The sequence below is a fragment of the Callospermophilus lateralis genome, chromosome 7 (genome assembly GCF_048772815.1).
Source record: "Callospermophilus lateralis isolate mCalLat2 chromosome 7, mCalLat2.hap1, whole genome shotgun sequence".
NCBI classification, from domain to species: Eukaryota; Metazoa; Chordata; class Mammalia; order Rodentia; family Sciuridae; genus Callospermophilus; species Callospermophilus lateralis.
Genome location: NC_135311.1, coordinates 141,695,149 through 141,712,105, shown reverse-complemented (window position 1 = coordinate 141,712,105; position 16,957 = coordinate 141,695,149). Strand labels below are relative to the sequence as shown.

At 51.7% G+C, this 16,957-nt stretch overlaps 1 protein-coding gene across 6 annotated transcripts in view; it reads right to left on the bottom strand.

Annotated features, from left to right (window-relative positions):
• Positions 1-16,957, bottom strand: part of Cep104 (centrosomal protein 104) — a 31,355-nt gene that overhangs the window by 14,214 nt on the left and 184 nt on the right. For 3 of the 6 annotated variants that reach the window (XM_076861441.2, XM_076861445.2, XM_076861446.2), the window contains exons 1-13: positions 16,586-16,821; positions 14,691-14,817; positions 10,985-11,158; positions 10,503-10,641; positions 8,977-9,039; positions 8,619-8,695; positions 7,295-7,463; positions 6,730-6,888; positions 5,720-5,947; positions 3,866-4,063; positions 3,189-3,356; positions 2,461-2,634; positions 699-875 (exon numbers count right to left, since the gene is read on the bottom strand). In XM_076861441.2, the coding sequence (XP_076717556.2) occupies positions 699-875; positions 2,461-2,634; positions 3,189-3,356; positions 3,866-4,063; positions 5,720-5,947; positions 6,730-6,888; positions 7,295-7,463; positions 8,619-8,695; positions 8,977-9,039; positions 10,503-10,641; positions 10,985-11,158; positions 14,691-14,803 (1,839 nt within the window). In that variant the 5' untranslated portion in view covers positions 14,804-14,817; positions 16,586-16,821. Of the gene's footprint in view, positions 1-698; positions 876-2,460; positions 2,635-3,188; positions 3,357-3,865; positions 4,064-5,719; positions 5,948-6,729; positions 6,889-7,294; positions 7,464-8,618; positions 8,696-8,976; positions 9,040-10,502; positions 10,642-10,984; positions 11,159-14,690; positions 14,818-15,427; positions 15,473-16,397; positions 16,543-16,585; positions 16,822-16,957 lie in introns of those variants that run through there. The other 3 variants (XM_077109986.1, XM_076861442.2, XM_076861444.2) reach the window with 3 other exon arrangements.

Genomic DNA, 16,957 nt, shown 5'->3' with positions numbered 1-16,957 from the left:
GTGGCAATGGAGGTGGCATCATTCTCGAAGGACACTGAGTCCTTGAGTGACTGTATGGAGCAGAGCTCCTCTGTCCTTGCAAACTGCATCAGCTTGCTCTGGGCTATTGGCCTGTGGGCGTCTGCGCTGCGCAGAGCTCCCTCCAGCCAGGCGGAAGCCGACCTGCAGCAGGGTGCTGCTGTGGGAGGAGAGGGGGCGACACACCTTGCAGGGCAAAATGGTTGCTTACTGACTGGACTCAAGGCAGATGCAGGCCTACTGAGCTGGCAGCATGGGGAGAAAAGGATGGGAGTAATTAGAGCACTGGTGTGTGTGGGCTACTACCAGTGGCCTCTGACAAGGCAAGAGAAAGAGCTGAGCTCAGCACAGGTCGGCCAGCTTGAGCAGAAAGGGCCCACGGGAGGCCTGGGCTGCTGGAGCGTGTGGTCCTCTGCAGTGTTCACAGGAGGTCTCGGGGTGGAAAGGAGCCCACAGGCCCGGGTAGAGGCAAAGACCAGTGTCCATCGACCTTTCAGACTGCTTCCCATCATGAACCAGCATCGCCCACACCACACACCAGGAATGGGGGGATCAGTGCATGCAGACGGGGTGCCCTCATGCACTGGCATGAAGTCAGGCTCGCACTCGCTCGTCGAACACTGATGGGACTCTCCACGCTCAAGGTCACAGTGGCTAGCACACGGCATGAGGTGGCTCACCTTCATCACACTGTCCACTGTGAAGCCTGTGCTCCCAGTGCCCAGGTCCCTCAGCAGGCGGGCCAGGAGGTCCATCTGACTCATGGCCAGATGAGCCGAACAGTTGACTTTTAAAGGCTGCACCAAGTGGGATGGGATGATCTGGAGAGGCTTCACCTCCTTAAACAAGGCCATTTCCTGTGGAGCAACAGGAGAGCACGAGGGATGATTCAGCACCAGGAAGAGAGAGGACGGCAGGTTGCAGAGTCGTCATGGGCGTGCAAGCTCACACTTGTGCTGAGAGGCATAACAGGGAAGAACACACAGCTCAGAGGCTGATGAGCGCCTGGAGGAATAGCCCAGAACGTGAAGGTTTTGGTTCTTGGTGCTTCTCAACCAAGAAAAGGTTCTCTGATTTCTAAAATGCTAAAAATAATTACAGTCTTGTAGCTGAGGCCATTATTTTAGCATTTCATGTCAACCAAGAGAGTAACAATGTACAATTCTCTTGTTAATATGATTAAAATGAAAAAACGAGCAGGATTACTATTTATTAAGTGTCTAAACAAACAGGTTTTTCTATGGCCAGAATGTCTGTGATTTAATTAGCCAGCAACAGAGGAATGGGTAATGAAGTGCTGAAGCAGGTGAGCTGGGAGAGCAAATCTGTTTTGTTAAGTCTCAGGTCCTGTCACCTAGAATCCCCTCTCCTCTTGGCAACACGATTCCTGTGCACTTGGGCCCCGGATGGCTGCACAAGTAGGAAAAATAGAAGAATAAGTGCTTTCTTCACCAAGTGTGGACAGCAAACTCCTCAAACAGCACATAGATGCCACAGAGGTGAGGAGGTCCCCAGTTGCAGGGGCCTGTGGATGGGCAATTTGCACCCAACACCCACGGCAGGGTGTCCTGGCAGGCTCGGCAGCCACACCTGCAATCCCAGAGACTCAGGAGGCTGAGGAAGCCTGGGGTTGGGCAACAGACTGCCTCAAAGTAAAAACGTATGAATAAACAAGGCTGAGGGCTGGGGACAGAGCTCGCTGGTAGAGTGCTCGGCTCGCATGCACAAGCCCCAGGTTCAATCCCAGCACCACACACACAGAGGACCACCTCAAGTGGAAGGATTCCAGCACCAATCACCTGCTCACGTCAACACACTTACAACAACTGAATGAGGGACAGCGCAGCAGCACACTGGCCTGTCCCAGCTGTGTGGAGGTGGGGGCAGGAGGATTTGAGCCTGGGCTGCACAGCCAGACCCTGTCTCTTAAGGAAAACAAAACAAACAAAAAAATGCAAAAGCAAAAAACAAAACAAAACAAAAAAACCCAAAACAAACAAACAAAAAAACTCACAATAAACAAGTGAAAAAAACCCTGAAGCAATAAAATGTTCTCATTTTGACCTTTTTTTAAAAAATATTATTATTAGTTGTTCAAAACATTACAAAGCTCTTGACTTGACCTAATTTTTTGAAAGATGAAAACCTCTCCAAATTCTGAGCTGTGTTAACAAGGCGGGCCTTTTGCCACTGTCATATGACTCATTTTTACTTTCTAATCAATAATATGGTACTTATTTTTCCTCATTTTCTCTGAAAATCTGAACTTCTTAAATGAAGCTAGTTGTGGCGCTCTTCAGGTTTTAAAGAAAGGGAGAAAGTGCTGGACTCCTTCCACCGAGAGGTAGCGCCTCAGTCTTCCTCAGGACCTGGCCCAGAGGAGGCACGTTTGACGCGGGGTGTTCGTGACCACGGTGTCAGGTTCTATGGTAAAGTTCAGACCTGAATAAAATTTGAAGCCATGATGCGCATGCGGGTGGAGGAATCTCCGGTCCTGGCAAGCAAGGCAGGAATGGTCCTCTCCACGCAGTGGGTGGTCTCCAGCTTGCTCAGCTGATGTTTGGGAATATACTGTGTAATCATCATTTTCAGTAATTTCAAAGAAGCCTGAAAGACCTATGAAATGGGATAAAAACAGATGAGCTCTTCTAACTGGATTTTCCAAGAGAAAACATACACTTCACTATTAGTACTAGATTTCCATCGGTCATGCCCAGACCCACGCGCTGTCTGAAGTGTTGAAAACGGAAACTGACAACTGCTCTCTGAAGACCCCACTCTGCTCCCGTCTCACTGTGCCAGGGAGCACTCGCCAACACCCTGGCCCAGAGGGCCAGCTCCTCTACAGCTGCAGCCAGGGTGACACTGTGGCACTTGTTCTTAAGGCCACGTGGAGTTGGAAAAACACAATTCCAGGCTCCTCAGGTCCCGTGTTTGCTGGCAGTGGCAATCAGGCCTCTGCACACTGCTGGGGACTGTGGCAGAGCTGGCACTGCACCAGGCAGAGGGGTGAGGAAGCAGAGGCAGTGGTCTCAGACCTCACCTGCCCTGCATCTTGCCAAATAGCCTTCACTCCAGTCACCTACGACAAAGGACAGGCTGCCCCTCAGCTGCTCTGCTCTACTGTGGAGTGGCATGTCACCTGTGGCCAGCAGGCTGAGGGGACTCACCGAGGTCACAATGTCCTTCATGGCTCTTCTGACAAGAAAGACAGATGCTCTCAGCATGCTCTTCACGTCTTCCTTCGGGGTTCCAACAGGCACCTCCATCAGCCTCCTGCACAGACCAAGCAGCGCATCCTCTCGGCAGGACCAGGTCTTGGAATAGGCCCCGGCAACCTGCCAGGCACAGAGCCTGCTTGGTCCTGCTTCAGGGGGTAGGTTCCATCCCCCCACCTGCCCTCCAGGTCTCCACAACGCAGCAGCACGTGTCTGCTTTTAAGACTCTGGACCTTTTCTAGTAGCGGGTCCCTGGCAGAGTGTGTGTGTTTAGGGAACAGCTCCTTGGATGGGAAGGCTGTGCTAACACACCAACTCCACCAACAGGGCCCTCTGGAGCGGGCCGGGGACAGGCAAGAAGAGGCTCTAGGCTCTTCCCTGCCATCACTGTCACTGCAATTAGCTGCTGCTCCTAGGAGTGACGCACCCTGCAAGCTCTGAGAACACCAGGAGGAAACACACCTTCGGTGAACATGCTTTCATAACATCCGAACCCAGCTGCGCTCCACAGCCCTTGAGAGTGAGTGAAGGGCAGGCTTCCTGGTGGCAGCGGCAGCACCACCAAAGACCCCCCTCCCCCGTGAGTGTGCCTGTGCACGCACACGTGTGTGGCGGTTTCTCCTTTTTACCAGGGTTTCTCCTAACACGTCCACCGCGGAGCCGGCTTCCCTCAGGGCCTTCTCGCTCAGGGGCTCGGGCTCCCCGGCCACAGCTCCTCTCCGCAGGGTGCCCAGGTCGGCCTCACCTACGTCTGGTTCTGTCAATACTTCTGCTTGCTGTTTTCGGGGGGCAGGGAGGGGCCGCTCGTCGTAGGGCAGGATGTCCACCTGCAGGAGAGAGGACAGCACCCCAAGTGACACTCCCGGTGGCCTCCTGCGCTCCTGGGAGAGCGAGTGTCAGAAAGGTACTCTTTTGCTCACTATCCGCATCATCAGATCGGAGCAGCAGTAAACAGGAAGTAACTGGCACAGTTCGAAGAGGTCTTCTAGTCCTTTCTAAATTTACCATAAAATAGCAATTCAGACTTGGCCTCAGTTACTACTGACCAGTAGCAATTTCAGTTCAGTAGAGATTATGAAAGCCGAGAAAGGCACTGCATTTTTTTCCTGACAAGACCACTGGTTTTTTTTTTTTTTTAGTTTACTGCTGAAAAGTCAGCTCCAGCCTGCCTATTAACCAGCTCACCATCCAGCGGCCTTGGATTGACCCAGAGAGCCAAGGTCAGAGACTCTACACAGGCTTGCTCTGCTTGCCTAGGACCCCAGCTAGGCAGCTGCCTATCTCACTCACCCATTGCTCCAGCAAATATTCATGGGGCACCTATTTGTACCAGGCACTCATCTTGGAACACACAGTAACGAACAAGATGGACCTTCTGCCCTGCTTGCAGTCCCATAAGGAGACAGGCCCATGACCAAATGAGAAAGAACGTAGCAGAGTTTTGGGTAATGAAGGGAGATGAGTAGAGGGAGAAAGAGGTGTGTGTGCTGACACTGCAGTGGGTGGGGCTGCCGGTCCACTCCTGGCACTCACCAAGATGGTGAGTGAGCATGCACCAGTGGGCGAGTTTCTCACGCCCTCAAATCTAGTCATGAAACACTGAGGCAATAGAACCGGGAAGAGCACTGTGTATATTAAACTGAAGTACTCAGCAGAACATAAGGTCAAGCCACAGGGACGTGGCGTGTGGCCTCTGCAGTAGGCACTTCTGGGGCAGAGGCGGTGTCTTCCTTTCTGTCCCCTCACAGTGCCAGAAGCCCCAGGAAGGCCCTGATGGCCCATTCCACACACCCCTGCTCTGGTCCTGGCTGCTGCTTCAAGGCTGGTGTGTGAGACTGTGGATGATCTAACCAGGTAAACACAAGGATGCTGCTTAGAATAGGACACTCCCTCCTCCTCCGATGGCACAGGGTACCTGGTGACTGCAGCCCTGGGGTGAGGTGGGAAACAGACTCGACATAGTTCATCAATAAATCAAACCGACCGAGGCCCACAGGATCTCCTAAGCTGCTAGCTACGCCCAGTAAGAATCAGGTGTCCTGTCACTCACAGCACAGGAAGTTCTATCAGGCATGGTGGCCAGGCACGAGCTTTATCACATGCTAGGAGGCTTTGCTGGTGCGCTAGGCATTTTCTGGAATTTTTTTTTTTACTCTTTGGTTGACGCTTTAAGAAAGTGTTTTTTGTCTTTATACAGAAAGCAGAGGCTCAGAGGCGGAAGGACGTGTGAGAACACAGGTAAGGGACAGGACAGGAGGGGGCTGCAGGCTGACTGCAGACGGTGCCTCCCAAGGGTGTGGCTCCTTGGCTCCTGCTACTGTGGCGCTCTGGCCTTAGCCCTTGTGTCCGTGGCAGAACTTTGGGAGGGGCTTGGCCATGTGCGGAGTGCCTGCCTCTCCTGCACTGGACCACACCTGGCACAGTCTGGTGGTTAGTAAAACACCTGTGGCATAAACAGTACCAAAGTAAACAGAGCTACCCACGTTGCTCCTTGGAGGCGGGCCCGCGGCAGGCAGCAGCTGTTCTACTGCAGTGTGCCGCGGAGGAGGAGCCAGGGGGCTCGAGGAAGGCTTTTCCTGAAGAAGCGGGTGGGCAAGCTGGCTTTCGGGGGTCACCTCTTCTGGCTGTGGCAGCGAGGGAGCTGGCTTTCGGTGGTGAGGACTGCTGAAATGATCCAGGGGCTGGAGGGGCAAATCCAGGGGCCTCCGCATCTGGAGGAAAGGAAGGGACATTGCATCTCAAATGCCATGGAGCTACCATCTTGTCCCCAGGTGAGTGACTGGAGGAAGGCTGTGCTGGGAGAGGGTCCTCAGCATGGCACATCTCAAAGGAAAGCTTCCTGCTCAAGCCCAAGTCGTGCGGCTTCCCTGCTGTGCTCTCCTCAGTTAGGGTGCTGGACACAGAGCCACCGTGCACACCCAAGTCCCGCTGTGAACAGGTTTGTTCACTTGTGGAGAAGCCGACCATGGCAGGAGGCACTGGTTGAGCCTGAGCAGGCCTGTGCTCGAACCAGGCACTACTACTCCCTGAGGGTCAGGGGACCCTGCACAACTGTAAAGGGAATAACCACCTGCAGTCACCTCGCCTGGGCATGGTGCCCAGGGCCACAGACTGGGGGTCTCACTGTGCTCTCCACTTCACCCTGTTGGGACGTGGAGGCAATGCTGGCCAGCATCAGTCTGAGGTCAGCGGCCAGAAGGGAGGGCCCAGGTGAGACCCAGGCAGCCTGTGCTCTCCACTGTCCTGTGGCTCTCAGGGCCTGTTTCCTCACCTGCTGTACGGGTGCCTACTTGCCTGTCTGAGCTGTGCCAGAGGCAGGGCACCACCCACCGGGGCCACAGGTGCACTCTGAACCTTCTCCTTCTCTAGGGCGGGGCAGGTGGAAAAGTCACCACGCCTTGCATGTGAGCAGAGGGGGCTGGGTGACTCCTTGAGGGTCCTGTCACTACCCAGAGCCTGTCACCCTGCCCAGTCAGTGCCCTGCCCTGCTGACCTCCAGCTCGCCGTGCAGGAGGCCGTGTAGCTCCAGCTGCTCGTACACCTGTGCGCGGTAGCAGGCCATCTGCTGCTTTTTCTCCTTGGCTAGGTCATAGTCCTCCTTCTCCACTGCACAGCGCTTCTCCACCTCATATCGCCCCAGACGCTCGCCCACCTGCAGCACAGGGTGTCTGCTGCTTCAAACCACGTCTGCAAAGATCACAGCTGGAGGGGAGCTCACGAGGCAGAGACTGAGTGTGAGGTATGCGGGGAAGGGTCAGCACAGAAATGGGAAAGGCCACACTCTCTGCAACAGCAGCAATGCGTACCACTGTCCTGTGCCAGATAAAGCCAGAAATCCACCCGAGCTTCTGAGCATGTCCTCTACCACTTCTGGCAGTAGCAAGGGTCCTGCTCAGCACAGTGGCGGCCACGCGTATCTTCAAAGTGCTCATCCCTCCTTACCTCGCCCTGGAGGAGACCTTAGAACCCATGCCAACCCGCAGCTTGCAGGAACCCGCTGCTGTGTTATAACTAAGAGGCCATCCACAGGCAGAGGGGTGGGCTCACAGAGGCAGTACCTTCTGCAGGTCAGCAATAGCCTGCTTCAGTTTCTTGGCGTGATCATAACGCTCCCTTTGGACAGCTTCCCGCTTCCTTTCATCCAACTTGCGAATGATCTGTGCGACCTCGGGGTCTTGGTACATGTCAAAAGCCAAGTCGTCCAGTGGAGAGATATAGTCAGACCTCCTAGGGGAGAAATGCATGTGTCAGGGCTTGTTCCTCTCCAGGGGATGCTGCTGTGGCCGGCGAGCCTTGGTGCTCCATGATGAGCAGTCTTGGAGAAAGTGCCAGCCACCCCTGCAGCTGGCACTTCCTGTGTCAGGAGCCAGGGCTCCGAGAAGTCATCAGGGGCCTCTCTGACACCCAGCCCTCCTCCACCTGATCCCCTCAGGCTGCAGCCCTCGGAGATGGGAGGGCTCTGGGGAAGGAGGCCGCTGCCTGGGCACAGAATTGGCCGGCGGCAAACGGCTCCCGAGCACCTGCACAGACAGCCTACTCCATGTTTTGTGCAATGGTTCAAATGTTAACAACATCCTGTTGTTAGCAGACTCCACTGACACTCAGGTGAAGTGAAATCACACCCCAAAATTATGGACAGATTTGAAACTTCTATTAAAATTTAAAATGTTTCATCTCTTCTTTACTGGGAAGCTGCTGTCAGAGAAGAGGAACCAGTGCTGTTTTGAATTCCTTTTCTCTTTAGACTGGGGCACCTTTGGGATAGGACCCTATGCTCTCATAAACATTGTGTAGACACTGTGTGCCCAAAGATGCAGCTGGGAAAGAGAAGGTGACGGATGCAGCAGGTGGGCAGCTGCGGGAGGCTCTTCAGCTCCCTGACTCTTGACCCACCAGGGTCTTCCCACTGTGAGGGGAAAAAAAGAAGGACAGCAAAAGTGAAGCGTACTCAACTGTCACTGTGAAGAGTGACCCAACTGGGAGGTGGTGCCCTAAAGCCGCTCTGCCAAGCTGCCCTGGTGTGAATTTAATTTTAAAGAAGACACAAATTGAAGTCTTGAGTGATTGATAATTTGGGCCAAATAGTGTCTTTGAATTTGCCTGTGCCAGTGAAATGTCAAAGGACGGAGGACAGAGCTCAACAACAATGCACTGTAGGGGCCTTAGCCTGTCTTGGATGCCCAACAGCCCAGAGCACTAAAGAACCCGATGGCCTTGCTCTTGCTGTGCATGGAGAAAACCCAGTCAGGGGCTCATCCAGCTCCAGACTGCATTTAGACACCTCTGAATGCAGAATCCATCAGCAAGGAGACACTGGTGACTCTGAGGAAGGTCATGCTAGCTAGCATCCTGCCAGGGCCAAGAGGTGGGGAAGGGACTTACCCAGCGTAAGTCCCCTCTAGGGCTGGATCCTCCGGGTTGTGCCCAAGATAATGATCAATCAACTTCTCTCTAGAGGTCTTCAGGAGCAAAATGTCTGCTTAGGATTTCGGCACATAGGCACAACATGAAATCCTAACTTCATGATAATCTGATAGGAAGGTCAGCAAGATGTGGCGACCTTTTGGAGAGACAGCTAAAATTCTTAAGTAAAAGGTTATTAGACTATGGCTGCTGAAATTATCTGACAACGATTCGCTATATTTATAAATACTTTGAAAATGATACTTTCTGCAATGAAAATAAGTGATCCTATTAGAAATACATATTCTTTCTTAGGAATTAAATGGCTCAAACTTACAATATTGCTTTCATCACCAAAATCTGCAGGGTCTCCAATGATATTTACTGCAACCAAAGCAACCTAAGGAGAAGTTAAGTAAACAGAAATAAGCATAAAATGTTTAAGAGGCCTTCAGCCCTTTATAACGAATTCTGACTTACACTGTTATCAAATGGGGAGATGACACATACCAAAGTTCGTAAACCATGAAGTGTTACGTTAACATACAGGACATCATGTTTTTGTTGTTGTTCATACAAAGGATTGAACCCAGGGGTGCTTAACCACTGAGCCACTTCTTTAGCCTCTTTTATTTTTTATTTTGAGACAGAGTTCTATTAAATTGTTTAGGGTCTTGCTAAATTGCTGAGGCTGGCTTTGAATTAGCAATCCATCCTCTTGCCTCAGCATGATTGTGGCTGGGGTTACAGGCCCAGCTCAACATCATCGATTTTCAAGTGAATTATATAAATTAGTATTCAAATGCTTACCCAAGTGCCTATTTCAACTGTTTAAAGCATGTTAAAACAATAGTAGCTAAACACTCCTGAAGCCATCACAGCCTATAATAAACTCAAGGTTGAGGTCATGGGTCAAAAACCATATGATAAATTTAAGACCATGAAAGGGAAACAGAGATCAATGTGGCTGAGGTTATCGGGTCACTGATCCTCCACCGCAGGGAGGAGTCTCTTTCCCATCGCCATCCTCATCGCTGAGAACCACTTTGGCCTCAGTGCCTAATCAGGGTGTTACCTGTGAACACAGCAGGTGACATGGAGCAAGCAAAGAAAGGTAGGCATGGCTCTTGCAGTGTTCTGCCAAGTCATGCTGCCACGGTAGCCTAGTTAGCACTCCTGACTTGCTTACTTGGTATAAGGTGTGATTTCTTGGAATGCTTGTATTTTTTTTTTATTTTGATTTTTTTCAAGTAGATGGACAATGCCTTTATTTATTTTTATGTGGTGCTGAGGCTCGAACTCAGGGCCTCACACATGCTAGGTGAGTGCTGTACCACTGAGCTACAGCCCCAGCCCAAGAATGTTTGTATTCTTGGAGGGGCAGGGAATGTTGTAATTATTTGTCAATAAGACCTCTTTGGACACAATTGATTTCTAGTTCATTTATCAAAAGAAAGAGTGGGTGGGAGAGGATTAAGAGTCAGCTGCTGGAGCCAAGAGCCCCCAGGCAGGCCCCCAGTGTCTACCAGGGGTCTGTCTCCTGTCAGCAGCGGGGGTTCATCTAGAACAGTGCTGTCCACAGGGGTGCAGTGCCAGCTGCACAGCCATTGTTTTCTAGCAGACACATTGAAGGAATGGAAAAGAAAGAGGTGGGAGTGATTTTGTCAAAATATTAACCCACTACATGCAGCTGACATAAAAGCTTCCATGGACACTCTTACATTTCTTTCCAGCTGAATCTAGAGCGCTACGGTCATACATTAAAGGTCTTCCTTAGAAGAGAGGCCTGAACATGCAAGTGAGGACACCTGGGCAGGTGCAGAGGCGGGCGCAGAGCTGCAGGTGCAGATGCGCTGTGCTCACCTGGTTATAGGTATTGTACTTGTTGACATGGTTCTGGTGGAATATCAGCTTGAGAAACTGCCCCACGGCATCCACATACACTGACTTGAGCTCGCGGGCTTTGCAGCCGGTCTTCTGGTTATCACAGAGGGAGACGTAGCTGAAAGGCAACACAGTGGAGAACGTGTCCACTCAACAACAACCCACCCCTGGCTCCTGCTGGACTCAGCAAGCTTAAATAAAAGCTGAGCTTGGGATGGCAGCCTGGGAAAAAGCCCCAGATTCCAGTTAGTGTTTCTGAAAAGCTCTCTACCTGCAAAGCACAACTGGCTGTGGGCATCAGGAGACATGATCACCCGGCAGTTCAGCCAACCAATCCCTGGCAGGTGTTGGCAATGCCACATTGGACCCAATGTAAGGGGTAATTCACTGATTCTTAAGAGCTCTTAGGTAGACTTGGTCAGGCTAAAAGTCACCATTAAAATTTTGCATTTCATTCTTACCCAAGTCTGCGAAATCGCTCCGATTGGTAGGGTACAAAATACTCAGGCAAGCTTTCGCTAATGTAGAACTCGATTTTGCTTGAGATCATGTACTGGTGTGCAAGCAGCTGCAGCTTTCTTATTCGACACCTCTCTACCATCTGAAGAACAATTTCTTGTGGGAATTGACAGAATCTGAAAGTAAAGACATCTTTGTTTTTCTGAGCCATGACTGCAGAGTCCCCAGATGCTGTGCTGCCAGCCTCAGCAGGTGAACCCATGGCGCTGTGGGGGCCAAGCCACAGGGCGCAAGAGGAGAGGCTGTGACACTCTGCCCTTCTTGGAGCTTTTTGGGGCAGAGCCAAAGGATGGCCCTGGGGTGGTCCATCTTCCAGTTACCCAGCACAAACCCGACTCCTGGCAGCTGTAACCACAGCTCAAGTGGACCTGAGGTTCACTACGGGACAGATGAACCCATCTCAAGGGGCTGCAGTAGTGGGCAAGGTAGAGCCCAAGATTTTCCCATAGGAGCCAAGTACTTGATAAACCCCCTGGTGACAGCCTGTGCAGGCATGGAACCTTCAGAAGGGACTTGGTAGAGGAAGCTGGGTCTCTGGGTGTGTCCTTGGAGGGGACACTGGAGTCCAGCCTCTGCTTCCCTGGCCTCCGGGAGTTGGACAGGCTCCTCCAGCCTGGGCTTTTCCCTGCCTCATCACAGGCCCCGAGCAGTAGGCTGAGTGACCACAGACCAAAACCTCTGTGAGCTAAAATAAACCTTTCGTCAACTTGTTCACGGGATCTGAGGACCTGCCACAAGTGCACCATGCTCTAGGAGAAGCCAGGCTGGGGTGCTTCTAATTTTGCTCAGAAGTACACAAGAAAACTAGGCAGCGAGAAGGGATTAGAGAACCGTGTCAGCCAGCACCGACTCTCAGGTACTGCACGGCCAGGATGGCGGCAGAAGGACACACAGTAGCTAACGAGCATGTGGTAACAGGACTGTGGAGGTTCCCAGGCCCATGAGTTGAGGGATGGGGTGGTCGGGAGTGTGTCCAGTGCCCTGCGGGTGTGCTTCTGGATGTGTGGCAGCCCCGCACCTCACCCAGGAAACACACACGGCAGGCTCTGCTGCCCAGCGCAGAGGTGCCCTTAGGCCCACTGGCCCATAGCAGCAGAGCCTGTTCTCCTGACCAGCACTCACATCACACACACAGTCCAAAAAGTCCCAACTCAAGAGCACATCCAATGACTCGGTGTCCCTCTCCAGGGGTTTCCCATTCTTTCCAAATGTCATGCTGCCTGAAGCCACCACTACTTTCTCAAACACTTCCCCCTGTGCCACTGCCCACAGGTCACCCTACGAAGGCCACCATGAACTTCTTAAAGCCAAGTGCCATGTCTCCTCCTCGGCTGTGACCTTGCTCTGCTACACAGTTGCCCACATTGCTCAAACCCTCTATTGGCTCCAGTGTCCTTGATGCTACCCCTTTCTAGTCCTCCTACCTCCTTAGCTCCCTCCCCTGGTCCTCAGCCGTGAGTTTGAAAGGCCCTGTTCACGAGGGAGCCTTGCCCGGACATCACCCTGAGTGACCCACACCCAGCGGGAGAGCCACAGCTCCACACAGACACCTAAAGGCCTGGAGTGTGATGTGGAAAACAAATGCTGACCCCACCTCCCCACCAACCCCAGGGTCCAGGCCACTAGAGATCCAGGCCTTATCCAAAAGCTTCTACCAGTGTTTCCACCGTGACACTGCTGGAGAGTCCAGGCCGGAAAGGAGCTGTGGTATGTTTCCTGCTCCCTGGAGACCGCAGTGGGGGCATCCCTCCATCTGCCATTAGCTGCCCCTGAACACACTTTCTGTAGTTGTGGTGATAGAGTGTCTGGTCCTGTCTTCAGGACTACTGGCTGGAAGATATTATCTTTTGCCTTCTTGCCATGTGCTTGACTCTGGGGCAGTCTGTGTGGTGACCAGGAGTACACACATTATTTCCTTTGGAACATGTCTCCTTTCTTCTGAAAGCACATTACTAACATGCCCCAAAAGAAATACCAAGCCACCAGGCATGGTGAGGCACAACTGTAATTCCAGAGGCTTGGGAGGCCGAGACAGGAGGATTGCAAGTTCAAGGCCAGGCGGGTAACTTGGCAAGACCCTCAGCAACTTAGCAAGACCCAGTCTCAAAAATAAAAAAGGATGGGGATATAGCTCAGTGGTAGAGCACCCCTGGGTTCAATCCCCAGTAACAACAACAAAAACAATAGCAAAATAAAAAACACTACAATGTCAGTATACAAAGGCATCATATTAGTGTTATTGTTATAAATATTACCAACAGGGTTCCTATTTATTTGAAAACCTTAAAGTACATAAAATCACTGAACAGGGCTGGGGCTGTGGTTCAGAGGTAGAACACTCTCCTGGCAAGCGCGAGGCACTGGGTTCGATCCTCAGAACCACATAAAAATAAAATAAAGATATTGTATCCACCTACAACTAAAATAAATAGATAGATAGATAGATAAACACACACTGAACAAAAGCAGTCAGCGACAGGACCTCTGTGGAAAGGTAAGGGAGGTTCCCTTGGACTCTCCATCAGGGAACCCTGGGAAGCGGAGGTGAGGCTACTGGCGGGTGCTTCTCCTGCCTTGGGCTTCACAATGTATTTCTGCCCTCAGTGCCATCAGCAATTGGGTGCTGTTGCATCCCTACCTGCTTTGCTCTATTTAATTTCAACTCCCTCAGGACTTGGGCAGGGAAAGTGAGCCTGTTTTTTGGGTACCCTAAGAAATCAAAGAGGAAAATAAAATTTAATTTTAAATGTGATTTACATTCAGTTTTCAGCAGGACACAACAATATGATTGAATTGCAAATGCCCTACATATTTACAGATTTTTCAGTTAGATTCCTGTGAATTGAAACAGAGACAAGGACCCTGGAGGTATTGAGCATTGAGCAGATCCATGGAGCCTGCTCAGCACAGCTAGGTGGTGTGCTGGTGAAAAACACAGGCCTCTTGAACCAAGCAGATGCTTCAGAAGAACGTAAGACACACACTCAAATAATAAACATTCTTATAAACATGTTCAAATGTTCAAGAAAAATTTGAAAGAGACCCTGGCTGAAACCTGTTGTCACATAAAAGCAATTAGAGGCAAAAATCTTTCCCTATAGGTACCTAACCACAAGACCAAAAAAGTGTGCAAACACAGCCTTTACTCAGAAAAGGGATGAGAATGTGTCACCCGGCATGTGGTAGGAGAGGGTCAGGTGGTGACAGCTCTGCTTTCTCTTCTGTAGTTGCTCACTTCCTGAGTGTGGGCTGATGGTAGAAGGGAAAGGGCCAGCATATCTTTTTTTTTTTTTTCCCCTTTGGTGCTGGGGACTAAAATTAGGGGTGCTCTACCACTGAGTTATGAGCATGCAGCCCTTTTTTGATTTAATTTTAAGACAAGGTCTCTCCAAGTTACCAAGGCTGGCCTTGAAAGTGCATTCCTCCGGTCTCCCAGGTTGCTGGGATTACAGGTGTGTGGGATCACACTCAGCCAGGCCAGCAAATAAACGTAAACAAAAAGGAAAGGAGTCCCATCACACAACTAGTCATGTCACACTGCTGCACACTGTGACCACCCTGTGGTTCGTGATGTCCAAGTTACTGAAAGGGATCCATCTGCAGATCAGGAACTGGTGCATCCCCCACCCCAGCCTCACCCAGCCTCACCTTGGAGACCTCCACCCACTGACAGTTGGTGCGTGGATCATCAGTTCTCGGGCACTGAAGCCATCCTCGTGTCCAGAAGAGCTGACCACGACGAATCCGATCTTGTGGGGCATTCTGCAGGCTTGGGCTGTTTAGAAGAGGGAGACTTCTTTAAGGAACCCACTAACACCACACCTGAGGTATCAGTTCACACTTGGCTGATGTACGCAGGAATAACAAAGCATTTAGATTCCTCCATCACGTTGGAAGAGTCCAGTTTTTCTGTGTAACACTTTTCTTTGGGGGTGGTGCTGGGAATTGAACCCAGAGCCTTAACATGCCAGGCAAGAGCTCTACCATCCCAGCCTTATCAAACACTTTTTTATAAATACTTCTGATTTTACTTAAAGTACCACTTAAGATTTTCCCCCAAATTTGAATTTATTTATTCAAGTTTGACCTGTATTGTGAACTGAATTGTGTCCTCCAAAGACATGTTCAAGTCCTACCTTTGCTACCTTTAAATTTGACCGAATTTCAAAACAGGGTCTTTGTAGATGTAACCTAGTTAAAATGAAGTCCCAAGGGTACGCCCAATCCAATGTAACTGGACTTTTTAAGAAGGGAGAAGGGGCTGACGGTGTAAAACCATGTAGAGCTCTTGCCCAGCACATGCGGAGCCATGGGTTTGACTACAGCACTACAAGATAGCAAACCAGCAACACACACACACACACAGTGAGGATATCAGGCAATACCATGGGGGCAGGCGCGTGGCAGGGTCTACAGCAGAGTGTCAGGGACTGCTGGAAACCATCAGAAGCTGGAAATACACGAAGGATTCTCCAGAGCCTTCAGAGGATGTGACCCTGAGGGCACCCCAACTCAGACTAAAGCTCCAGAATAAATTTCTATTGTTTAAGCCATTCAGTTTGTGAAACTTTCTCACAGTAAAAACAAGTTATTTGCTAGGGTACAAACACATTTTTTGGGGGGGAGGGGGAGGGTTAGGAAACCAATAGAACCATGTTAACTAGTTCTCAGTAACCAGCGGGGGAAGGCAAACTATTCACTAGCATAACAATTGCTGTGTAAAAACAACCAGGAGGAAAGCAGGAGTCCCAGATGCAAGGAGTACAAGACACAGCTGGCTGGCTCATAGGGCATCTAAGAACACCAGCCAAATGACTGCTATCATGGCTTTCAGTGAACCTGACCTTGACCTGATTCAATACCACCTGGAAGGTGCCTACTGAGCTGTGTTGGCCGTGTGGCACCGTGTCACTGATCTTAATTAATACACTCTGTGAGAGCACCTAGATTCACACATTGGACCTTTAAGTCCAAATACAAGAGTACCTCCACTATACCATGTTACCCCAATAAATCCAAACAAAGTACTGGCTGATCTTCACCAGACACTGCAGCCCCAGAGACAGGAATGAGCAGCCCAGCAAGTGCCAGCTCACCCTTCTCCCCAGGCCCAGTGACGCTCCTGCTCCCTATACTTAACCTCCAGCCGGCACGATAAGCTACAAATTAGATGAAACTCAATTTAGCGACTTCCAGAGGCTGTGCTAGGAAACAATTTCTTTTCGTTTCTTTTAAAACATTACACAATAAAATAACAACTTTGAGTCAAATAATTGTAAGACTGAAGGGGCTTCGGAGAAATCTGACACTTAGTAAGTAACCCTCTCCCGCCCCTCGCCAAGGCCCAAGTTCAACCTATGCAGGGCCAGAACCACGTTCTTCCATCCTCGGCAACCGGCCCGGCCCGGTCCGCTCCGCGTGCAGCGAGCGCCGGCGGAGGGAAGGCCGCCGGGGCGGGCGGCGCCGGTGCTCCCGCAGGCCCGGGCAGGACCCCGCTGGCCTCCGGTGGCCGGCGCGGCGCGGACGGGAGTCCCGGCGGGTACCTGCGGCGACGCGAGATCTCGGCGCAGCGCCCAGGGCGCGCGGGGGGGTGGGGCGCGGCCGACGTTCTACGGTCCCGCGCGGGCCGTCGCGCCCTCTGGCGGAGTTCGGGGGGCGCCGCCGTCGCCGTCCCCGGCTCCGGCCGCCTCAACCCCAGGCTGCGGTGGCAGCCGAGGAGCAGCCCGGGCCGCCTCCACCCAGCGCCCGGGACGCAGCCCTGCTGTCATGACAACCGGGCCACTTGCGCCCGCGCGCCCGCCTCCCGCGTCTGCGCCTGCGCACGAGAGCAAGCCTCGGGTTCGGGCGGTGCCTGCGCCTGCGCACGGGGGCTGGCCTCCCTTCCAGATCGCTCCTGCGCCTGCGCACGGGGGCAG